Consider the following 26,557-nt stretch of genomic DNA (forward strand, 5'->3'; position numbering starts at 1 on the left):
TGTTTGTGATAAGCTCGGATAATTATGATAAGTGTCTGTTTGACGTGATATTATATTAAAAAAATGTTTTGCTTCAGTGTACAGACTCAACATGAAAGTAGACAAACTTTGGGTTACAGCTTGCCCTTCGTTGTCAAATCTCCCAGTTCTTTTGAACCTCTCATAAATGTTCGCACATTAGGGAGTTGTAATATTTCCCATGTACCCTGAAGGCAACACAGTACTTTCCCTTTATCCAATCGCATTGAGCGCTGAGCCAGATGATTGGTGACGAAGGCAAGCAAGCGTTTATTTTGGCTCTGCTACTCATTTGTCTCGCTGTCGCCGCCATTAAACAACACGGAGGCAATGTAAACCATGGAGTGTCGCATATTTACACCATGATTCAGGGAGTGCAGAGGCTTTGCCAAGGTGTGGTTTATTCCGCAAGAGGTTAATGTGTCCATAAAGGTAAACATGTGAGAGACCAGAGGGGTCGAAATAACTCGGTTTGGGAAAGGTTTGATAGAGCAGGAGGAGGGGGGGCTGGTACAAGAAGGTTTGTTGTGGTGTTCGGCAGGACTTGAGGAACGAGCTCAGCCGCGACGGTAAGAGTTTTGCATATTTCTTCAAATAATCCGGTTAACGACATGTACTGTGTCTATACTTTCTAAGAAATGTTCGCGAGCTGTTACCGTTGACGGTAACTGTGTATGCTAGGTGGTTAGCTTCCCCTGCTAGCATGCTAACAGTAAAGACAAACATGAGTACATGGTAACGCAACAGAGCAAACCGTCATGCTAATCAAACCAAGGCTGTTAACCCACATCCATGGTGTTACTGATAATAAACAGCTGACAGGTAATTTTAATCTTTAAATCACTCTACTATCTCAGGCTGCCAGTGTCATTGAAGATGCCCGACTAGATGTAAGTTAGTTTAAAACACGCTGGAGTGCATATTTGAGGCAACATGCAATCTCTTCATTTGATTATGCATTCATAAATGATACTAGTTTGTTATGTTTGTTGACCTCCAAGATGGTTGACAAAGCTTTTGTTCATGCCACATGTCTAACTGGATTTATTTACCACAGCTTGACCATCCAAAGTGATCCACAATGACAGAACAGAGGATAAAGTGGGCCTGTGACTACTGCACCTATGAAAACTGGCCATCTGCAGTCAAGTGCACCATGTGCCGTGCACAGAGGTCGAGGGGTCCCATCATCACAGAGGAACCTTACAAGAACAGCCCCGATCTGGACCCCAGTCCAGACTGGGACCCCCCCAGAACTCAGAGTGGCGGCAACCTACTCATCTGCCCTGACTCCAGTGCCAGGCCAAGAATCAGGTCCACCAGCATGGCTGAGATTGCCAATAAGTGGTCCTGCCAGATGTGCACCTACCTGAACTGGCCCCGAGCATTACGCTGCACACAGTGCCTGTGTCAGCGCCCAAGGACCAGCAGCCCCACGGAGTCCCCGTCAGGCTCCAATGCAGTCAGTCGTCCTCTCCACTCCCCTGTGGATACCTGTGAGGAGTACAATGACAGAAACAGACTCAACACCCATCAGCAGCACTGGACATGCGCAGCTTGCACTTACCAGAACTGGCCCAAAACTACAAAGTGTGTGGTGTGTGACCACCCCAAGCCCAATAACCAGGAAGCCATAGAGCTGGCCGAGTCCTCGGAGCCAACATCCATGATCAATGAGCAGGACAGGGCTTGGTGGAGGGGCAGTTGCAGTGGAGGCCAGGGCCAGAGGAGGTCCCCTCCTACACCCAAGAGGGAAGACAATGTCCAAATGGACTTCCAGAGGATAGAGCTTGCAGCTGGAGCCATGAGCAGCAAAGAGGAACAAGAGGTCGACTTCAAGAAGCTAAAGCAGATTAGAAATCGAATGAGGAAAACAGACTGGCTGTTCCTCAATGCATGTGCTGGTGAGTGTTTGTACCTCATTAAATGTCATTCCTTCGAGGCCTGAAGCAATTAATTGATCAGTCAGTCCACAGGAAAAATAATAACAGCAATTTTGATAATTGATAATGCCATTTCAAAGGGAAATGCCAAACTGCTTATTCCAGCTTTTCAAACGTGTCTCTAGTTTTATATCACTGTAAATTAAATATTGGGGTTTTGGACTGTTGGTTTGATAAAACAAGCAATTTAAGGGCACCACCTTGGGTGCTGGCAGGGTGTCTGCAGGTCCTTCAGAAATCTTAAATTCAGTTTAATAAATATGAAGCCTTACAAGTCATTAAATAGTCTTACATTTTTGCACTTTTTGGTCCAAATGAGTCAAGCTTTTCTACATGAAAGTCCAGATGATGTTACAAATCTTTAAAACCTTCCACTGACCCAAATACTGTCTTTTTTCTTTATATTTGCACTTACCTGACGGAAAAATGTAGATAAACCTAACTCCTAACCTAAATATTCCTTAAATAAACTGTCTGTTTGAAATTACATATATATATATATATATATATATATATATACACTGCTGACCTTTTAGATTTACCTGCAGTGCTTGAATGAGAAAAGCTGATTTTTCGGCTCGGTCTTAAACTTGGTCGTAAATTATCTTAAAAAGGTTTAAAAGGCATTAAATATCATAGATTAATGTGTTAACTAATAATTAAAAAAGAAAATCAATGGAAATAACAAAAATAGCAAATTGATGCAGCTGCAATTCTTAAAATCTCTGCTTGTAGTGTGCTCCATAGTAATGATTACAAACAGTATTTATTGAGCTCAGATTTTTGTGTGAGAATACTTTTGCCCTCCTTTCTCTATGTGGCTCACCAGAATAGTCTTAATGGGACAAAGAATCCATACTCTTGTCCCATTTTTCCTTATAACACTTCTACTGTTACACCAGCTATTTGTTTCCTTCCATGATATCAGGCTCAGTGGTGACAGAGTGAGTTGCGACCATTTCTGTCCCAGTTGCATAACATTTAGTTTCTGCTCAGTTTTATTTTATCACAGTTCCGGTGGTGCCTCACCTTGCAAAGGCCAAGGTTCCACGGTAGTGTGATCCCCCAGGAGTTATATCAATGAATGACAACATGTCATTGTTTAGACTCCAAATATTAGAGTACAACAGGAATTTAGCAAAACACCAGCTTGGCAGGCTCCGCGATAAGGGTTTAATTTCACAAGGTAGTGCTTTCAGGTGGAAAATGTCTGCTGTATGGAGAGGATACTTATCATCATCATCATCATCAAAGCATAGACGATGCTGAATGGCAGCATTAGATATATGTGTAAGTAAAGGGCGAGTAGGAATTTGATCCAGCTCATCACCGAGCCCCTAGCTGCCGTTGCTCTGCCACTGAGAGTGTCTTTGAGAAACTGAGAGGGTGTGAGTGCTTCCCAGCCGGTGGGGATGAATGAGCCGTCTGGGCAGCGCAGTGAGAGTGTATCCCATGGACCAGAGACTCTCCTGGCTCGCGGTCAACCGACCCTGTAAACAGTGGCGCTTATGTGCTGAGCAGGGGCCCTGGAAGGCAAAAATAGCCTTGACAAGACATGGACACCAGTCAACAACAAAAAGGCAAAAAAAAAAAAAAAAAGAAGCACGAAGGCAGCACATGATCAGTGTCCTCCTGACCTTTGCACCGATTGCCCTTTCCAGCCTGTTGTTGTGGAATAGAAAACATTACTCTTAGGTCATAGTGAGTTTATTTTTTCCACTGCTGTCCTTCATCTGCCTGATAAATACAATCCCAGCCTTTTGATTTAATTCTGAACACTGTTGCACCTTTTTGTTGAGCTGACTCTTTTCAGTAGCTTGTGTTACAGTTGGGCTCTTCAAAGTGTTTTGTCAGAGGAGGAAGTGCCTGAGTGGAGCAGCACGTTATGGCCAGGCCAAGCACTTCCTCAGGTCGCACAACTTTATTCCACTCTGCTCCACTGTTTCTGGTCTAATGTTGTTTCAGAGCGCTGTATTTGGGCCAAAATCGGATGATCCCATTGATTCTACTTTTCCTCACAAGGAAGCAGACTCTGTTATTGTAATATTGTTCTTTTGTTTGGACTTTAACCAGTGAGTGTTGAGATTGCAGATAATATTTGTCTGTAGTTTACATATTATTCCTTCAGTTTGGTGTTGCTCGTGATGATGATGATGACGTGTTCAGTTTATGTGATTATATATTTAAAAAACATTGTGGAAGAGCGCTGTGTATTACCATCAGGCACTGGAAGTCACCAACGAGTACAAAATTCTACCGAACATCATGACGTCACTTTGTAGAAACTGAAGTTCTGCAATGTATTGATCAGTTCAAATAACCACACAACATTGACGTCCGTCCAGATAGTCACGCCTGATATTCAGGATGCCCCGTTTCTGGCTTTTTTTGGGACTAATAATGTATTGACTGATCACAGCATAATGGGCTAATAGAACAGTTTTACAGCGTGTCCTAGTTACACACTATTAATTAATAAATGAAGCATATATTATGTAGTAATCTTCATAGTATGATGTTGAGGCAGTTAATTCATGAGAAATTGATATTCTCAAATAGCTGCACATGTTGGACTCCAGGGAACCTTAGGACGTATCCACACTGGCGCTGTTTGGTCCGCTTTAAATGAACCCTGGTCCGCTTCCACGGATTGTTCAGTTAGTTTGGAGTGGTGTGAACGCTCATTTGAATTCTGGTGTGGACCAAACGAGCGAACCCTGGGGGTCTCTTTTCACTTGCAAGTGAACCCTGGTGTGGTTCGTTTACAGTGGAAAATGCAAACGGACTAGCCAGCGGACCAAAGAGAGGCAGTGAATTAAAGAAAGGAAGTGACATAGAGTGCTTTGCATTTTGGTGTTTGGTGATTTTGTGGTGACCAAGCCGGGTGAATGGGATGGATTTCCGTTTTCGGTCCTGGCCAATCGAGGAGCCGGGTTTTCTTCTTCCTCATGCTTTTTTTCTTCCTGGTCAGTGGTCGTTTCGGGCAATACTGCCCCCAAACAAGCAGCTGTTGAAACTGTGTGACTTTGTCCAGGCGGTTTGGTCCGCTTTAAAAAGTGCAGTGTGAAAGTGAACCGAACCCCGGACTGTCCTGGTGTGAATGCACCCTTAAACCTGTAGTTGTTTTCAGAAACATTTTTTAGTGTACTGTTTAGCTGTAAAATGAGAAAGTTGGCGTGTCTGGTGGGTGGTGCTTCAGTCAACTGTTTACAACATGGCGGCCGGGTCACAAACCTTCTCATTTTACACTAAAATATGTTCCTGAAAACATTTGAAGTGAGAAATAGGCAAGGCAGTACCAGGATCTTGATTCGTGTTTGGTCAGCGCTGCCTGGTTTGACCGCAGTTCACGAGCAATGATTGACAGCTGCGTTAGATTTGTCATTTTCGTCCACATGCAGTAAGAGCATCAGAGGGGCTACAAGGCAATAGAGTAGGCAGAGGAGTATGATTTGTTTTTCCACAGATTATCTGTCTCATTTAGTGATGTGTGAATACAGGGACAGTTTCAGCAAATATGAAAAATAAAATCTTTTCCAAAGTTACCAAATATAGCGTTGAAGTGCTCTTGAAGATGAAAATACTGAACAAATAATTAATTTGTTTTGTACTAACAATGGAATGAGACAAAGAACTGTCAACCAAACAGTATCTTGGCAACATAACTACCTATTTGACATGGCAAAGATTAGGATTTTTCTTCCAAATATGAAATACTTATTTTTTATTTAGGACATTATAGAGGCAGTCAGGAAACAAGAAAAAGGAGAAAGGGGGCGTATGACATGCAACACTGGTCCTTGGCCGGAATAGACCTGAATATTTTGGTTATGTGGTATGCGTCTTTTAACCATAAGACTCTCATGACGTCCCCACCATTTCTGTTTGTGCACTGCACACTCTTTTAGGAAGCATGTACTGTGTTTTTTAGGAGTGTGCTGTCACTATTTCACCAGCTCACTAATTGTTTGGGTAACAAAGGGCCAAGCGTGGCCCAAATTATTCTGCAACACCAGCTGATTTATTGAAAGTAAAGCATTTCAGTCCCAGGCTTTCATCAGGGTGTTTTTTGCAATGTGAGGCAGCACACATCAACAGCACAAAGTGTACTTAACGTTGATACTGTCACGTCAGCAGTTATGATAGTGGCATTGGGACACAGTGACACAAGTGTTTTTATCTTCAAATTACCTTTATTCACACACCTGGAGAACAGTCTATGTCTCTAGTATGGCATACTGCAGCAAAAATTATTCAGCATCCATTTATGGGTCTGTGTCTGCAAAGTATCACCCAGCATGTAGAAGGGAGGGACCAGGCATTCCTGGCACATTGCCGCTCAGGTTCTTTCAAGGTAACTGTCCTCTTCCCCTGCCAGAGAGGACAACCTCACATAAAGCAGTCTGTTAAAATTAGCCGGCGCTTCAGCGTGCAGTGTGCTACCTAGCTGCCGCTCATTTCACTCATAACAGATGTTGAGACTGCGATGTCCAAAGGAGGGGGAGGACGCTAATCTGCACAGACTGTCCTCTGTCTGACACAGCTCTCCGATAGCTCTGCATTATGAGCTACACTGCTCTGTCTGTTCTGCTGTTTAGTAGCCTGACAGTGTGATAACTGCTCTCACACAGGGTTAGCTAGTGGCTACATCTAGAGGTCATCTGAACTGATTGACGTCAAGCGCCAAAGAGCCCCGTCGCTTTGAATTCTTTTAGCATTTAACTCTTTTGAAGTTGAATTTGCAAATTTCCCTACCAGATTTTAATATTAATTGCTTGTGACTAAGAGCAGTTTGATGTGTTAGCACAGCTTGATGGATATTTCTGTAGCTCTGTTATTGAACATGGCAAGCTGTCTGTTACATCTTGCTTCTATTACAAGCAAGGACATGGGGTTGGAACTGCTCCAAAAAACCGGTCTAATCCAGTTACAAAGAATAGGCCTGATTTAAAAGGATTCTCGTGTCTTTCTACATTTTTTTTCTTTTACAGGGGTGTTTGAACAAGAAACACTAATATTTGTTATAGCAGATTCACATACACTCAGATGGCAGTTTATTAGGAGCAGCCCTGTAATTAATACCACCTGAATGAAGATTATGATGTTCAGTTTTTGTCTGACATCGTTTTACGAAACAATTTTCAGGTTGTATTTTGTAGTGCTTTTGAGTGTGTGGTGTCTCTGATATTCAGTCTAACCTCATTGCCTAATAACCTGACAGTGAAAGTGTACATGCCTTGTGATGACAGTAGGTGTTTGTGCACAGGCTTACAGTTGAGTTGTCACAGCTGTTCACTGTGAATTGTTTTTTTGTTCCTCCTTCCATAAACATGCATCGTCATCAATGTAGGTGTGGGTCTCCTCCAGCTACCTTCATTAGCCTGTGTAAACCTCCGGAAAAGCTGGAAAAACTACTTCTAGATTGATATTTTTCAGCGCCAAAGTTTGACTTCTATTCTCTGACCTTCCTTCTTTCTTCTTCCTCCCCCTGCTGCAGGCGTGGTAGAGGGAGACTTGGCAGCAATCGAAGCCTACAAGTCATCCGGTGGCGACATCGCCCGGCAGCTCACTGCTGACGAGGTGCAGCTCCTTAACCGGTCCTCTGCGTTTGATGTGGGCTTCACGCTGGTCCACTTGGCCATCCGCTTCCAGAGGCAGGACATGCTCGCCATCCTGCTCACAGAGGTAAGAGTGCTTATGGATTTGGTTAGTGTTTGCCATCCCGCTGGATTTAAAGCTATGTCTTCTTTTATGAGCAGGTTTTCTCTTGATAAAACCCTCTTTACACACATTTTTCTACACAGAAATAATTTTACTCTTTGTTTGAAGATTATAAAAAACAAATAGGTAGCTACCAGTAACCTTGTGCCTCTTTATCTCACTACCAAATTGGTTATGTTACACAAAAAAAGGTCTGAATATTTCCTGTAATTTTGATGTAATTCTGTAGTTCTCCTCCTCAACCATACCGGTCTATAATTGTTCTGCGCCAGAGTAAACGATATATGGCAGATGCCTGTAATGCCTTTAATTACAGCAGAAGTGCACTTTAAAGATTAGGTGGAGGATTAGCCTGGCTGCAGTCCTGCCACTGGTTCCTAATGGACGTGATGCCACAGAGCTGATGTGGTTTGCAAGGAGGGCAAGCAACGATTAGGAAAGGCAGAGAGGGCTGCACTGTGAAACAAGTCACTGAGGTTAGAAGAGAAAGATGGTGTAGGCAGAGTTGGATCCTTCAGATAAAAAATACACAAATGTGTACACTATTGTGTGTCAGTTGTTGTCATTGTTTATGTCCTGTGTTTTTAAAACTGCCCAAAACATCGCTGATTTTCATTTTAAAGGGGAACTAATGTTTTTTTTCAACCTGGGCCCTATTTTCCGATCTACTTTTGTCTAAGTGAGTGATAGGATGTTCAATATGTGACATTTCTCCAGTATGAAGCTAGGGCTGACCTGCCTGCAGCTTGTGAACACGCGCTATGTTAAATAATAGGGCACTCAGACAGCGTCAAACACCGTCAAAATACGTCCACTAAAAGTGCTTTTTTTTTTTTTTTCACACAGATAGGCTCAGATTGTTAGTATAATTATCCGACAACATAACGGACAGGAGAAATGAACGTCTGTGTTTACCTTTAGCTGGAATCAGACATATTTGTTGTGGCAAGTCTTCCTGCTCCCTCTCTCTCCTCGTCCCTCTTCAATGTGTTCCGCGTCCGTGTACGTCTGTGTACTCCGTGTTCAAATAAATACGGACGGTCATCAAATTCAAATGGCTCATCCAGATCCAGTTGGTCATAATCTGGTAAAAATTCAGACATGTTTGTTGTGGCAAGTCAAAACAGAGTGAGAGTGAAAGTCTGGCTCTGAAATCTCACGTCTCGCTAGATTCTTCTTCTTCTTCTTCTTCTTCTTTGGTGTTTTAAAATAGAGTTGGTGCAGGAAGTTACCGCTGGAGTGAGCTTACAAATGCAGCTGTTTGGAGTAGTCATGGCTGTATTTTTACCCGATTTTGACCAACTGGATCTGGATGAGCCATTTGAATTTGATGACCGCCCATATTTATTTGAACACGGAGTACATGGATGTACACGGACGCAGAGCTCATTGAATTATTAAATATAGCGCGCGTTCATGAGCTGCAGGCAGGTCAGCCCTTGCTTCGTACTGGAGAAATGTCACATACTGAACATCCTATCACTCACTTTGACAAAAGTAGATCGGAAAATAGGGCCCAGGTTGAAAAAAAATGTTAGTTCCCCTTTAAGACATTGTTCATTGTTAACATGTATCACAAATATCTTATTATTATGCTCATATTGGTATCTTTACCTCCAGCCTTTAATGAATCTGTGTGTGTTCTTTAGGTGAACCAGCAGGCAGCTAAGTGCATCCCCTCTATGGTGTGTCCTGAGCTGACGGAGCAGATCCGCAGGGAGATTGCAGCCTCGCTACATCAACGCAAAGGAGACTTCGCCTGTTACTTCCTCACTGACCCGGTCACCTTCACCCTGCCTGCAGGTAACCACCATATCTTGATGAGGCATCACTTTGCTAATTGGGTGTCCTTGCACATGTGCAATCTAACACCTTCTGTATTTATCAGTAAATATATGTAGCTTTATTGGTGTCCACTGACAGACCATCTATTTTTATTTTGCCTTAATAAACAACTTAAATTAACAAAATTCACATCAAAAAACAGTGTGAACATTTGCCTTTTTTAAAGGATCTTACATGAAGAATGGCATTGAGCCCTGCAGGCTACATTTATTCTGCAAGTGTAGAATGGATAAATAAGTGATGTTGTGATTTTTGGGATTCTGGTTGTGCTTAAATTCGAAGCACATCCATAGAACTTTCCTCTAAACAGTGGAAATGTGCAGCATTTCACTGTGTGATCTTGATGTTTTCCCCCCTCACTGGAGAATTGGAAGAATGACGGCGAGCCTTGTTGTGCAGCATTGCTCAGAGAAACAGCAGCTCAGTATCCCATCCCTTTGGCGTAATGTCTACCCTGAAATGACATGCACTTTGCTTTTCAGCGCTACCAGTTGTATTCTGATTCAGAGCTGCTATGGCCGCCGGGATGAAAGATTATGCAGGCTTCACTGATAGATTCAAATTTATTTTTTTTTTTCGTGTTATGCCAAGTATTTCTTTGCAGACAGAATTTGGCCAGAGGCCAGCTGCAGGGCACTCTCCCTTTGTTTCTGTCTCTCTCTCTTTCAAACAAAGCCAGTGCTATTCACTATTGAACCAGAGAATAGCCACCAGTGTTCTGGCTTTGTGTGTGCACAGTTCAATATGCACAGAAACACAACATGCTGTACAGAGCTTGTGTTTACAGTGTCCCATTGACAAAATGTCAGCCGATGAATGGAATTGCAAAGAACATCCCCTCTGTGTGTCATTACTGTAGCGTTTCTGTTGCCCTTGGTGCAGCGTGCCATTAGGGTTATAATGAGCATAAAAACATAATATCTTTCCCACATGCCTTTGCAGATATAGAGGACTTGCCGCCTGCTGTCCAAGAGAAGCTGTTCGATGAGGTATTGGATCGAGATGTACAGAAAGGTACCAAAGATTTATTCATTTCATATCTGGTATCTGCATGTAAAGCACAGTTTGCATTTATTTACGTTCAGTCATGTGTTATTTGGTTTTGATTACCTGTGATTCATGGTGTGGCCGTGCGTGGAAGAGACTTAAACTAACATCTGCTCTTGTGTACTTCTGTCCTCAGCTAGCTCACCACCTCCTTCTCCATCTTATATATCCTCTCTAATTAGGTTAATTGACTGGTTTCCCTCCTAAACGCTTAACCATTGACACACTCCCAGGACTGCACTCTGTGTGTGCTTGTGAACATACATGTGTGCACTAGAGCAGAGGTATCCAAGGAGTCTTGTGACCTATTTAATCCTCCTCAAACTGGGTTACTGATGAGAGGTACTCAGGGTTTTTGGTTTTTGCAGAGAACACAGCTGAGGAATCAGTAAAGGTGTGCTTGATAATATTTCAGGAGGAAAGAAAATTGCTGTAAAGCAGGTTATGTGACGCACAGTTTGTTTCCATAACAACCAGCTGCAACCATTGCATATCTGGAAGGCTCAACTCAGCATCTATGGCTGCATGCTGAGTTTTTGTGAGCAGATTAAGGACTATCAGCTTTTAAGTTTTCTTTCATCGCCCTGTTTTATTTCTGGTTGTTCTCATAAACCCAGTTTTAGGCCTAATCCACACATACATGGGTATTTTTCAAAATGGATTTTTTCCCCTCTTTGTTCTCCATCAAAAAAATCCCATCCACACAAGCACTGTTATTAAAAAAAAAAAAAAAAAAAAAACTGAATGAAAACGCAGAAACACAACTGAAGCGCTGTCAAGAGCAGAGGCGATATAAGCTCTAAAGCCATGCAAAAAAAGGAAGAAGAAGATACTCGCCAATCAGAAGCCTGAAAAAAAGTTACTACCAGAAGGCTGCCTGGAGCAGTGCCCTCCATAGTGCATTCTGACGCCTCTGTTTCTCAATACAGAGGAAGAGTAACTGTTGTTTGTGTGTAAACATGTGAAATGTCCTGTTAGTAAGGTTAAACCCAGCACTATTTTGGTCACATCAGCCATCTCCTCGTTTGTGAGCGCAGACTCTGGTCTCATAAGCCAATAACTCAGTTTTCCGTGTCTACATGTAAATGCTCAAAGTGGAGTTTCCGAACATCCTCCATTTTTCGTGACCCTAAAGCCCCGTTTCCAGCAAACACTTTCAGTATGGTACCTTTGGAACCAACAGTAACCCTTCAGACATGGTACCTAGACCCTAGTGTTTCCACCACAAACAGTACCCTTAAATGTGGGCAGGGTTGTTGTCACTCTCTGTATTTCCTCATTACCAGTGACACAGATGGAAGTCTGCACCTTGTTTATTGTCCACAGAAGGAGGCTGCATCCCGACGTTTTCAGAACAAAATAGGCTGCAGTGAGATTCTCTCTCGGGTTTTTGCATCTGATCCTTCTCAGGCAAGCTCAGGGGTTTAGTGTTGCTGGAGCCCACAGGAACAACGCTCCACGATGCCTTTTTTTTTCTCGAAGTAAGGATTAGAATATATGCAGGTCACATAATCCGGTGGAAAGTAATATATGTAAACGCTTGACGATCCACTCATTACTAAATGTGTATGTCATATAAAAACTAAAGTGATGGTCAAAGTTGCCACAGTGAAATTTAAGGTGTGTTGATTGCCTGACATCGTCTTTTCATTCATTGAGTGGCATTACAAATTAACGTTCCACCTTAAAAGTCACCAGCAGTCGGCCCAGTGAATTTAGCCCAGTGAATTAAGTTATTTTTTCTCAGACTCCAGCTGCTGTGAGAGGCAGCAAAACATCCTTTCATTTTATAGTTACAGTTTACTAATAAAACTCTCCACAGTGTGAACAGTGGTTACATGAGCCTCAAAACCAGCCACAACTCAGCCCTGAGCAGAGTGACCGTCCTCTATTGACCAATCAGACTGCAGTGTTCACAGCTCCACCTTTTAGTGCCAGATCTGTGTGCTAGGTACCCCAACAGAGGGGGGACCAAAAATGGGGACGGTACAGAACGGTTCCATTGGTACACAGCTTTTCACAATGGAAACGGGAAAAGAAAGCGTACTGAACTGAACTGTACTGTACCGTACTGCTCTGTGGAAACGGGGCTTAAAATGCAGTTTGTGTGTGGGGGGAAAAAGGCTGACATGTACATGAGGACAAGGCCTTATTTATTCATTGGTCAACTTTAATTTTCTTTAATCTTAACAGTTTAAATCTAAAAGTCATCCTCCTGTCTCTCTTGGAGAGGTCCCATCTTGTTTTTACTGCAAAGTTTGACAGAAACAGACGATGCTTCAACAACAGCTTGATGGAACCTGTCCTCCAAATAGTGTCCTCACCCCACACTTGTGCATTTTGCCTGTCTCTCTGTGTATAGAGTTAGAGGAGGAATCTCCTGTCATCAACTGGTCTCTGGAGCTGGGCACACGCCTGGATAGTCGTCTTTACGCCTTGTGGAACCGCACAGCCGGAGACTGTCTGTTGGACTCTGTTCTACAGGCCACCTGGGGCATCTACGACAAGGACTCTGTTCTCCGCAAGACCCTCCATGACAGCCTGCATGACTGCTCCCACTGGTGAGACACCTAACCCTATATAGAGTTGCTATAGTCATTTATTATTAGTCAGTTATTATGCATGAATGAACTGACCTGTATCATTATGACCATTTAACTTGAGATATGAATTACATATATAAAATTCTACACAGTCCTCACCTTCAAAGAAAGCTGTGTGTCATCAGGATAAAAAGAAAGATACATTTTTTTAAGGAAGTGAAGTGCTAAATATTTATAACTCACAAAGATGTTGTATTGAAGTAAAGAACATTTGTTAAAGGGATGGTTCGGATCTTTTAAATTCTGGGTAAAGCACTTCGTCACCCCACAGAAAATGTGCCGTTAACCAGCTAGCCAAATTTGAATGTTAAAAAAATTGGTAAGTATATAAAATTAGGTTTCAAAACTGTATAAAAATGAGCAGTATTCTCTGCTCTCAAACACTGGGGGCGTGTCCGCTGAAGGAGCTGAAACAAAGATCAGGCCATTATGATGCAACAGACTTAGGTTAGCAGCTAACTCGAGCTAACCCATTAGCACAAAGCACCCACGCACTACAAGCTGGAGAACGAGAGCGCGGCTGCACAGTGACAGACTCTCGTTGACAGCTAACCCAGTAGCACAAAGCACACACACACACACACACACACACACACCCGAGTCGCAGAGTGAGCCGCCGCACAGCGACAGACTCTCGTTAGCAGCAAGCCCAGTAGCACACACAGTCTGTAGTAGCACGGCACACACACCCTGAACTAAAGAGTGACTACTGCTCCATGGCGACAGCATCACATTCAACAGCTAACGTTAGCACAAAGCTATGGCTAGTTTGCTTCTGTTTATATAATTGGGACTTTTAACAATGATACTTATTAATGTATTTATCAAACTGAACGAGCTAAGAGTGCTTGTTCAACTTGGCAAACTCGCCACTCACACACAGTGGGTAAACGAAATGGTTAGCCACCTTAAAATATCAATATCAGTTAAAGTGTAGGCTATATTTAGAATATTTTCACTGCTTTACCTTAACCGTCAGACAGTGATTTCCAATGGGGAACTGAAGCAGTTGTATTAGTCCCTGTAAGGCCAGACTGCGTAAAGAAAAACAGTACCTTAACAATGCTGAACACAGGAGATGCTAGTGTAACTCTGTCTCTGTTGGTTAGCTTGTTTGTTTTATCGTGTGACTTTGACTTTTAAAAGGGCTAGTTTGGATTCAAAAAAGTCAAACTGACACCAACTAACTGATTGAGACTATGGTAGACCAGCAGTTCTGGTGTTCAGCAAGACAATCTAGGGGCTGAACTACATCTACTGTATATAATACATTAATTATGGATAAGAGCCTCATACAACCCCACTTTAAAAATGAGAACTTACCCTTTGAGGACATTTTTGCCACTCGTCGTGAATCTTGAATTTGAGCAAAAGGCACTACCTTTCTGTCTTTCCTGTCTGTCAGTGTCCTAACTGCTGAAGTTGTATGTCATGTCATAGATGTGCATGTCCTGAGTAATAGTGTAAAAGGTTGTTCTGGTTGCCTGCAGCTAGTGAAAGGCCAGTGCAGTCATCTTCTGCAGGCAGTTTAGTGGTTTTGATAATTTGACTCGGAGGCTCAATGTAGAAGCATTTCCTCAGGATATTTACATGCTTCCCTCACACAGTCAAATACAGGAGGTTTGATTACTTAGTAAAGGCAAGACATGAAAGACATGTTTTCCTTTTAATCTGTATGCAGTAGGTATGTGGAGGATTTGTTCAGTATGTGTAACTAGGTTTCTCTAGACTCCTTAAAAATTGTTTAAAATTAATTCAGGTCTTCTTTGCAGCTGATTTTGACATACAAAGTTGTTTCATGAATCTGAGCTGTTTGTTCTCCATGCCAGAAAAATCTAGTTGTTGGGATACACTATAGAATGATAAATCATGTTGAATCAAATGGGCTTTAAAAATAGACTAATAAGTAATTCTTTTTCAGGTTTTACACACGTTGGAAGGAGTGGGAGTCGTGGTACTCGCAGAGTTTCGGTTTGCATTTCTCCCTGAGAGAGGAGCAGTGGCAGGAGGATTGGGCGTTCATCCTGTCTTTGGCCAGCCAGGTAATTATGAGGTTCCTTCTGGTTTACTCACTTCCTTCCTGTAGTTCACTATCAATCAAGGCAGAAATGGCCCAGTGTGGCGCGGTCGGGTCTGTAAAGGGAGTGAGTGAGATTCTTGTAAATGTGTTGTGTGAGGAGACAGAAGTTGTGAGGATCAGGGGAGTGATACTTAAAAAATACAACGCATAAATTGGTGCATTCTCACAGGCAAAACAGCAGCTTTATAGCCAGAAATATGTGTTTGTTGCTGGAAATTCAAATGTTATTTAAACACTAACATAACAGCAAGTTAATTATTAAGTGAGTGTAACTGGCTGGCACACGTTTATCATTCAGGATGTTCACCTCCTCAGTTATACTCCTGTTGCACAAAAAGAATAACCTGTGTACTGTCTCCTTTTTTCACTTTGGGGACAGACACACCATGGTGTTTTGTTTGTTAAAAAGAGATAGAGTCTTCCTTCTCCTGTTTAAAGGCACCCTGTGGGTTTTTATATTTTTGGATTTTTATAAACAAGCACAATTGTTTGTAACATTCAGTGTTTTTCTACCAAAACATACTGTGTGAATTTTTTAAGCCACACATAAAAGCAAGCACAAGCATTCCTTTCTTTAAAGGACAGATTCATTATTTTTTATTTGTAGAAGTTTGTAGTGTTCCTCATGTATTCAAATCTGAAAAATTAAATTGTGGTCGAAGCGTGTATGTTTTAGTGTCAGAATACTCTATTCTCAAGCTCTTCTAAGAACTTTTTCCCACGCGACCAGATGTAGATTTCCATATGATGACGTTGCTACATATAAACTTATTTAAAGCCATGTACTGCTATGGACGCCATGTTAGTTCAGTTACGAAAATCACACTGTAGTTCAAATAAACTAAAAAGTCGAGTTGGTGGTAGATCAGCAACTCCAGTGTGATGTGAGGTAAAATTACTGTTAATGTTGAAGGAGTCTGTTAACTTTAAAGGGCGATAAACAACTTCAGTTCCCCGTCAGAATGGGCCATTTTTGTGTTCTTTAAATGAGGCGTGCACTTAAGCTGATGCCAATTTTTCTAGGTGTCCCTTTTTTAGAAGGCTAAAATATGTTTTGCTGCATCCCCTGTCCACAGTCACCAAACTCCATTGACAGAAGCAGTAATTTCACCTCGCAGAATGCAGGAGTTGCTGTCTATCACTGCCTCTGATTGGTTAGTTTGTTTATTTTATTTTGTGACTTTTGGAGCTGAACTAACTTGGCATCCACTGCAGTGCATTGATGAGCTTCTGTGTCAGGACTTATGTCTGCTTCTCCAAACTGGGAGCGTGCCAATGGCCATCTGTTGTGTGTAATACACTGACTATGGATCTTTGAATGTGTTTATGCAGTACAAATGCAGTATTAAATTAAAATTCAGTGTATCTGCACCTGCTTAACTAAAAGTTTAATTATAATAAAATAGCACCATGTTCCACCATCAAGCTCAAATTGTCAAGCTAACACATTCCTCACTCTCCAGGCTTACACAGTCAGCGAACGGTGTGTGGTGGGATGAGGGAAGGTGTCAGTGCTGTAACCTACGCCATTTGACAAACCCAAGCCCCTTTTACACTGCCAGATTTTCAGCGAATGTTGGGCTGTTTTGCCGGCAAGCTGCCAGCGTTTAGACACACAGAGCTGGATTGGCGAGTTGATCCGAGGTGCCCAATTTTCCGCCTCGTAGGGTAGTCATATTGGCGGAACCCTTTTAGTTTAAACAGACCGACGCGGCCTCCCGCAACGGGAGCGGCTGTTGATGACTTGTGGGAGGAGCTGCTGATGACGCCGCACGTGCGACCCACTGGCGGTGGATAAACAGGAAGCAGCTGATAGCAGGAATGAGCAGCTAGTAGCAAGAGAGAAACGCAAACCTGACAGACACTGTAAAGATGAGCAACTGGGGAGACAAGGAATTGCGCGCCCTCCTTGCCCTCGCAAATGAAGAGGCCATTAACCGTCAAATGACGGGGACGGTGAAGGATGGGCCAACTTATTAGAGAATCGCAGAAGGACTGACCAGCCGCGGCTTCCCTCCCACGTCACTGTTTATGTCACACGCTGAGCTACAAGTTTTGTTACTTGCTCATGCCCCCCATTGCCCCGAAAAAGGAGCATTCTGTAGAAACAAAAGTAGGTAGACAGCATTTTGCCGTACTCCCAGATTTTGTTTTTATACTGCCAATGCTGAAAAAAGACTGATTGGGCTTTCCTGCAAATTTGCACAGTTCCTATTTAAAAAGGGCTCCAGACAAGAATGCCGACATAAAACCATTTATAAAGTTGGATTTTTTTCCTTAAAACATGCATTGTTTACATGTGTACATGCACGTCTTATTTGTGTCCTAGTGGAGCATGAAATAAAACATGAACCTGCTTATGAAACATCGCTTCATACTACTGGTCAAAAGCCTGCACAGGGTACCTTTAACTTGCTGTGAGTTCACAGCAGCTCTGGCCATGTTGTTGGATTCCAGTGCGAGTACAAATTCACATTTCTGTCATGCCAGTTAGTGGAAATTTGCACGAGCCACCACAACGTAGAGTGGCATTCTTTAAAATGTCATTAAATGGTCAGACCTGTAATTGTGGGGAGCAAAGGGACATGTCCACACATCAGTTCAGCTTCCCTTAAAAAACACCAAGTTCATTTTGGTTTGGAACATACTTGAGATGGAGAGTCAGATTTTTAAGGCTGTGTTGAAGCTTCTAGTAAAGTTTTGAGTGTCTGTCATGGTAATTTATGATGTCATCACCCTGAAAAAAATCCTTCAACAAAATCCTCAATTTTATTTAAGTGATTTATCGGATTAAATGAGTTACCCCGTGTCTAGACCACAAGCATATCAAGTGCGTTTTTCACATGCATGCCAGCAGATTCGCTCTTATTTAAATCTGTGCTGCTGTCTGCACTTGCCCTGTGCAGGCTTACATCTCAGTTGCACCTCATGGGCGAAACCACGACCTGAGGCGTTTATTTATGCTTCGCGTCTATTTTTTTGACAATGTGCGTGTAAATGCGAGATTAATGCCCAATAATAAGGCACTGAATAAATATATTTATCTATATATTTTGTAACATAGGTGGAACAGAGTGTGCAGCACACTCTGCCTCTGTTTCTCCCTCCACTTTTGCCCAGCAGTTGTGAAGCAAAGCACAGAAATTTTTGAGGCGCTGCGGTGTTTATTCATGGGCACACTGTAACCTACACTGTACTTATACTGCCACTAGACATCTTCACTGCTAACCTTTCCCTCTGCTCCAATCGCCAGCACCTGTCTGCCCTAAGTGTAGCCAGTGTCACTCTTTCTTTGCTCAACCACATATTCATGCTACTCTTAAAAAAAAAAAAAAAAAAAAAGCCTGTGCAGCATTTGAAAGATTTGGAAATCAAATGTCAACGTTATGAATGAAGCTTTGAACTACTCTGTAAAGCTCCACATATTTGAACCTTATGATCTACATAAACACTTGCTGTACTAAGACCAGTGACACAGATCCTCCACTTTCAGCACACTCTGAAACACACACTCATAAATGCACAAAATTGTGAAAGCAATTTGATCCTCAGTGTATCCACTCTGTCTTATCTTAATGCTCTTGGAGTGTTGCTCATTAACTTTCACGCCAGTAAAGTGAATTGAACTGAACTAAATGGGAGACACAGTTAGACGGTGGATCGTGTGTGAATGACAGGGAGGACACAAGCAATTATTATAGATCCCCTGAGATGGAGTTGTAGATTGACAGACAGCTCATCTGCTTGGCTGACACGCCTGCTGAAGCAGCACTCCTTCCCAACATGTGACCCTGGGATTACAGGCATTTAGCACAGAGAGCCACTCCACCGACAGTATAAACAAACACGGCAAATGCTACCATGTGATAACCTCGTCTGAGGCTTTGACAGTGATGGAGAGATGAGATCCAATTGTAGCTGACTTTGAAGCCCCCTTTTAACGTTAAATGTCATTGTAGCTGTATTTAAAAGCGGTCATTGCAGTCGGCTTTCTGCTTATTCAGAAAGTACAACTGAGAAATGAGAAGGAGAGACAGTGGCTTACACATGTACTCAGAGCTGCAGCGGTGCAGGTTCACAGTAGCCAGGATACACAGTACTTGGCAGTCTCCGCACTCTCCACTATTTTTGGTTGTATTAATATTGAATGTACAATTGAGGGAAGTCTGTTTGATTACAACTGTGTGATGTGTTGTTTTTTTGTTTCTCTTTTTTTCCTCTCCTCAGCCTGGGGCCAGCCTGGAGCAGACCCACATTTTTGTTCTCGCACACATTCTTCGCAGACCGATCATAGTCTACGGAGTGAAATACTACAAAAGTTTCCGTGGGGAAACGTTAGGATACACTCGTTTTCAAGGTGAGGCAGCATTTGGATAAACCTGGGAGATTTCAGTAGTAATTTGTATAAGGACTCTGCTCATGTTTAACTTTTTGAGTCATTCTTCTTAAAAGCATGCCGTCAAATTAGTAACAGGCATGTTTTCTCTTTCACCTCTTGCAATATTTAAACATGCAGACAGTTTTGGTTTTGTTTGCCGTTATCAAAGCGTTTTCATTGGAACTATTTTCTGCTGAGTGAAGGGAACAATCTCAGGGATAGATATCCTAAAACCCAGACAAATAAAACCAAAACCTTCCTGCATGGCAATATGCCACTATAGGTAACCGTGTTTTTTGTTTGTTTGTAATTTGGGACATACTAACCCTTAAAGTTACTTGGGCTCATGCTGCAAGTTATTAATTTTATCATGGAGTTTGGTTTTTCCATTCATATTTTATTTATGATTTTTTTAAAAACACATACAAAGAAAAACGAACATGACAGAGTACGACAAAATAAGATAAAACAAGCTTCCAGCTCACAAAAAAGTGCATATGTATGTCAGTCCTTATGTTGACTAAAATGTCCACGGGTGGACTGAGAGTCAGAAGTAGGGTTGGTTTGGTGTAAAAATATTAAAACCAATTTGATATTAAGACAAGCTCCAGAGCGGACTGGTATACTGAATTTTACCAAGTGTCACTTGACCCAACAGATTCTTGGAGTGGATATAGCAGCACTGTATCGAAACAGCAAAGGAGCATCTGACTATCAATTGCATCACATAACACTGGAGCTCTGTCCACACTGAATCCATTAAATATGCACTTCTCTTTTGTCTTGTAAACAAACCACGTAAATTTCAGTCGTGTGATTTAAATCAAACCAAAAACGATGGGTGAGTAGTTTACTTCCAAAAAGCAAAAAGGTTACTAGTGATGGTCATTCACCTTACCAGAAACTTTCAGCTCCCTGGCGATCTCCCTCCAGCCAGCTGCCACCTTATTTTGTTATATGTAGTGAAATAAGATGGCATCATGTAGAGAATAACTCATTTCAAATTCACGAACCATTTCTCGACCATTGCGGCACTTTTAAAGCATGCAACAGAAATAAATAGAAACATGGCGTCTGACAAAAGTTGAACTCAAAATTGCGCACTATGTCGTTTGTAGCCAGTTAGGACTCCTCTTTTATTGGCTTTAAATCCAAAATGTTGCCATATTGGGAAAGTTTTATTTCTCTTGAGAGTCTAATTCTGCCATGTCTTATTTCGTCACCCCAAAAAACACATAAGTTTTCTAGTAAACAAACCCCTCCCACTTCTACTCAGATTTGATCTCCTTCATGTTCCCTGTTTTTGCGGTAATTTGCACACTGCCTGTCAGACACTAGTGGCTCTATAACCTCTCTGTAATGTAATATTGTGTTAATCATGTTTCATATCAGCTATTACTAACGCAATACTAGTTGGGTTTAGCGCTGTGATGCTGTCAGCACAGGTTGCTGATGTAGAATACTTGATGTGCCAGAAGGTGTCATAATGACAAATGCTGGTTGGGTTGCATAAAATCCCACTGGTCCAGACCGGCAAAACTAGAAATCGGCTCTACAACTCTAAAATAGAGTCCCTGGAACCAAGACCAAGTGAAGCTGAAGAAAGCTCAAGACCAAGGTTACAAAACCATCACCAGGCGGATCCGAACACAGCGCCATACAATACATTAAAGTACAAAAAAAATACAGTTATGTGAAATACAGTCAGATATAGTTAGATCCTAGACTGACACTTGTCACTCAGTCAGAAGAAATTCGGGATGTTCCTTCAATACAAGACAAGCAACGTGTCATTTAGCCATTTTTATAAAGTAAAGAGGGGAAACTGATATCCACTCTCAGGATAACAGGATCAGCTGCCTGCTGTATATGTCACTGTACAAATGAAAAATGCTCTTGAGCTTGGAGCATGACCAGAAAGGATGACCTAGGGGCGAAGGAAGGAAAGACTATCCTCATTGTGGTCTTGGAGAAATGCGGCCAGTGGATGACTTTAAACTGGAGGAGTTGAAGCCTAGTGTTTATAGAACATGCTTTGATCCCATCTAACTCTTTTGAGCATACCTCATTCGATATCTCCTCACAAGTATCTTTAATCCATACCTCTTTGATGTGGAGAGAAGAAGTTGCCAAAGGAAATGAAATGTTTGGAGGTAGGGTTTCTAGTCAAAAGGTCATAAAAGTTGATGGAGTTTGCTTTTGTATTCTGACTCTGTATCTACAACAGGCTGTGGGGTAAAATAAGGTCCTTGAGTCTTGCTCATAGCCTCTTTTTAACTTGGCAGAAACAAGCTTGAGAGGGAGCACAGCTGGGGTGCTTAGTCGCTATGCAACAATATCTTTAACTCAATCAGTCTAGTGCACTGCCTGTAATTTTGATAAATAGAATAACCTCCAGTAAGCAGTCAGGTCCCAATAAGCAGAGAGTAACTGGGGTAGGTGTAGAACTGGAGCCATGGCTTAAGTCTACACTGCATGCTAAGTGTCTGGTGATGGTGTGTGTGTGTCTAGTAGGGAGTGAGCCTATGAAGGAGGGCATGCTCCTAAAGACGCAGGGCACCAGGCTGCACCACAGAGCCGCTCTCTGCTCACAAAGGGCCAGTTGTTTGCAGTCAGCTGAAATGCCACCACCTCTGATGTCAGGTCAGATTTGAGATGGTGGTTGGCCCCAGCTGACATTCACACACACTGTAATTTGAGCGTGGAGCTACAGGGCCTGCTCCTCCCCAGGTGTCTGGAGTCTTGTGGTGTACAGTGGCTCCCAGCTGGTCTGACTTGCTTTGTGTGTGTGTGTGTGTGTTTAGGTGTGTACCTGCCTCTGTTATGGGAGCAAAGTTTTTGCTGGAAGAGCCCCATCGCCCTGGGCTACACACGAGGCCACTTCTCGGCCCTGGTGGCCATGGAGAACGACGGCTACGACAATCGCGGTGCGGGCGCCAACCTTAATACTGACGATGATGTCACTGTCACTTTCTTGCCACTGGTGGACAGCGAGAGGAAGCTACTGCACATTCACTTCCTGTCTGCACAAGAGGTAGGGACTGGTGTTGTGACATACAGCTAAAGCTCATATTTTTGTTTTCTGTTTTCAAAACAGAAGTCTCAGAGCATTCATGCTGATTAATCAATTTAGCGACAGTTAAGACCCTACGAAAGTATTAAAAAGTCTTAAAGGTACTGCATTTTACATCTTTTAATGGCATATCACAATATGGCTTTATGACATTGTGACAGACTTTGAATTTTGTATAACATTTTTGTGACATACTATACTATGACCTTGTTTTTAGCACATTCTAATGTCATACTATACTATGTATAGTACTGTATTTATATGACATTTTTATGACATATTGTACTATGGCATTTTTAATTATTTTTTTTACAACATATCATACTATGCCATATTTTTATATTTTTTATGTCATATGATACTATTATGTATTTTTATGACATTTTCATGACATTCCATACCATGACTTTTCTATGCATCTTATAGTATGGCATTTTGAAATAAAACATTTTTATGATACACTAAACTATGACTTTTTAGGACATTTTTATGTCATACTATACTATAATATGTATTTGACATTTTAATGCATTTTAAATGATTTTTTTTTTTGACATACTTTGACTTTTTTTGCACATTTTTATGACATACTATACTATGATATCAGTTTTGTTTAACATTTTTAAGGCACTCTTAACTATAAAACTAAAAAAAAATTTTTTTTTAACTTTTTTTATGGAATAACAAATTATGACTTTTCTTGCCATTTTTATGTCATACTATACTATGACATTTTTCATGTTTTTATGTCATACTGTACTATGACATTTTTTTTTATCAATTTTTTTATGCCATACTATACTGACATTTTTCATGTTTTTATGCCATACTATACTATGACATTTTTTTATCAAATTCTTTATGCCATACTATACTAACATTTTTTTCTATCAAATCTTTTATGCCATACAATACTATGACATTTTTTCTATCAAATTTTTTATGCCGTACTATACTATGACATTTTTCATAATGTTTTTATGCCGTACTATACTATGACATTTTTCATAATGTTTTTATGCCGTACTATACTATGACATTTTTTATCAAATTCTTTATGCAATACTATGACATTTTTTATCAATTTTTTATGCCATACTATACTATGACATTTTTTTAATTAATTTTTTTATGTCATACTATACTGACATTTTTTTCTATCAAATTTTTTATGCCATACTATACTGTGACATTTTTTATCAAATTCTTTATGCAATACTATACTATGACATTTTTTTTATCAATTTTTTTTATGCCATACTATACTGACATTTTTTGTCTATCAAATCTTTTATGCCATACTATACTATGACATTTTTTTGTCATATTTATATGACATACTGTACTATGATTTTTTTATTTTTATGGCATATAATACCATTACATTTTCTATGACATTTTAATGGCATCCTATTACATTTTTTTATGGTGTACTAAACTATTAAATTTCTATTTTTAATAGCATACTTTACTATGACTTTTTATTGATATTTTTATGACAAACTAGTCCATGACATTTTTTAATGAAAAAATGTATGTCATACTTTACTGTTTACTCAAGTGGCAAATCAGGTCTGAAAATGTATGGAAAAGTATTAAATTCAACTTTTGGATGTGTGCATGTACCATTTTACAAAAATTAACATTTTTGGATGAAAATTGTTTTTTTTGTTGTTGTTGTTGTTGTTTTTTAAAGAAGGAGCTTATGGTGTCAGGGTACCACAAATTGCTTCCAGCGTGCAGCTGTGAAGCGGATGTTTAGTTTTGTGATACATGACTGTGGTCGCCAGTGGGGTCACATCTTAAATATGCCCCAAGTAGTAACTGCATGTTTTCTACAACTCAGATGGGCAACGAGGAGCAGCAGGAGAAGCTGCTGAGGGAATGGCTGGACTGCTGCGTGACAGAAGGAGGCATGCTGGCAGCCATGCAGAAGAGCTCTCGCCGCCGTAACCACCCCCTCGTCACCCAGATGGTGGAGAAGTGGTTGGACAGATACCGCCAGATCCGCCCCTGTGCCTCTCTGTCTGACGGTGAGGAAGAGGAGGATGACGACGAGTGAGTGAGGTAGAGAAGAAAGAAAGAGCTCTTAAATCTGAGACTGGACACTGTAGGCTCGGGGAGAGTACCTTACTATCTATATTTCTTTTTTCCTTTCTCCAAAATGTAAATCTTTAACTTGTAATAATGCATGTGTTCTGTGAGCTCCGTGGTAGAAAAAAAAGAAGATACCAGCACCAACGAACAGAATCCTGATTACTGCTCCTATGAAAGCACATCATGTCCACTTAGTTTGCTTTCCTGTGCTCAGATTCCTCCTTATTTCTTATCAAAGTAATTATCTCCACCTGACAGAAATACTAGGACATATAGGAAAATATACTGTATTTAAGGAAATCCCGAAGCTGCACTAGATGAGAAATTTCATTTACAGAATTGCCTGACAGAGACGTTGCTTAAAACTGAGAGGACGCTGATCCTTGTGTGTATGTTAAGGTTTAAAGAGCACCTGTTTTCCCGATCCCTCTGCAAACCCCTCCTGATGTTTGGATTTATTTATTTGTTTAGGAGATTTAGCACGCAGAGGCGATCCCTTTGTTCTGCCCTGTTTTATCTGTGTTCTGTTTGATCTGTTCAGTCTTGAAGTATTTTATTTTGCACAGATGATACCTACATTCTGTGAGGGGGAAGGGGGAAAGGACGTACAAGTTTACTGACATTTTTACGTGTGATTTAGTAGCTCATTGTCATGTTAGAGTGGGTGGCGGTGATGCTGGTGGGGAAAAGAGAAAACCAAACACTCTGCCTCTTTCTATAGAGTGCATTAATATTAAATTTGACTCACTTGCATCCTCTTTGTTGCCACTTGCTTTTCTTTTCAAATATCTCCTTCTTCTTGGGATTAGAGAGACCACAGACTGATGTGTTTGATTTCACTGGGTGATGGTGGATGGGAAAGTTTTAAAATTAGATCTGACAGTTCGATAGCTGATCACGCACGAGGACATTCAATAATGTTCACACCATCTAAATATAGTCCACATCACTGTAGGAGCTCTGAAGTGTGAAGTCGAAGCCTGTTTGAAGAGGGATACAAAATTGTTTTTTGGAAGATTTAGGCCGAAATCATAAATTTGCTTTGCTGCCAGCAACCTCTGGGGAGCATCCAGTGATTCAAAACCTCAAGACGGAATTGCTCTCTATTATAAATAAGATGTAATGTTCAATAAAGTCATAGGAAAAGGGGAAATGTAGTGCAGCATAAGATAGAAAAACATCCAGACAACTTACAAGAGTAGATCTTTTCTTCCTAGGACATCGGGTGGAAAATGAATTACAATAATATTCTAAGGGTTGAGTTACTTGAACTACAGTGATTTTTAGTGGCAACAAACATTATCAAAGTTATATAATTACAGGTGGAGTAAGATTACCTTTTACCCAAGAGATCCAACATTTTGTCAGTGGTGAATGTTTTGCTTCAGTGTGGATTATTTTTGCAGGTTATTACGGTTACATTTGCTATATTTCATTTTCTGTTATCAGGACTTTAATAATTTGGCGCCCCCTGTGACAAAGGATAAAGCAGTACAGATTTAAGATTACATATAAGCCACAGTTTGTCATTTTGCTCAAACTGTCACTATACACTAGCAGTAGGGTGGCACGGCGAGACAGTGGTTAGCATTGTCGCCTCACAGCAAGAGGGTTACTGGGCCAAACCCCGGGGTGGGGGAGCCCTTCTTTGCAGAGTTTGCATGTTCTTCCCCTGTCATCGTGGGTTTTCTCTGGGTACTCCAGCTTCCTCCCACAATCCAAAGACATGCAGGTTGAGTGGTGACTCTAAAT

The 26,557-nt window shown here is 41.2% G+C and overlaps 1 protein-coding gene across 1 annotated transcript; it reads left to right on the forward strand.

Moving 5' to 3' along the window:
* Positions 1-265: 265 nt before the first annotated feature.
* Positions 266-25,558, forward strand: zranb1a (zinc finger, RAN-binding domain containing 1a). The gene is made up of 10 exons (XM_033611703.2): positions 266-587; positions 1,076-1,922; positions 7,459-7,646; positions 9,332-9,485; positions 10,470-10,541; positions 12,937-13,135; positions 15,099-15,219; positions 19,485-19,614; positions 22,440-22,669; positions 24,555-25,558. Exons 2-10 carry the CDS (start codon positions 1,100-1,102, stop codon positions 24,768-24,770), a joined length of 2,133 nt encoding a protein of 710 aa, XP_033467594.1. The 5' UTR covers positions 266-587; positions 1,076-1,099; the 3' UTR covers positions 24,771-25,558.
* Positions 25,559-26,557: the final 999 nt, after the last annotated feature.

Source organism: Epinephelus lanceolatus, chromosome 21, assembly GCF_041903045.1.
Source record: "Epinephelus lanceolatus isolate andai-2023 chromosome 21, ASM4190304v1, whole genome shotgun sequence".
In the NCBI taxonomy this organism is placed as follows: Eukaryota; Metazoa; Chordata; class Actinopteri; order Perciformes; family Serranidae; genus Epinephelus; species Epinephelus lanceolatus.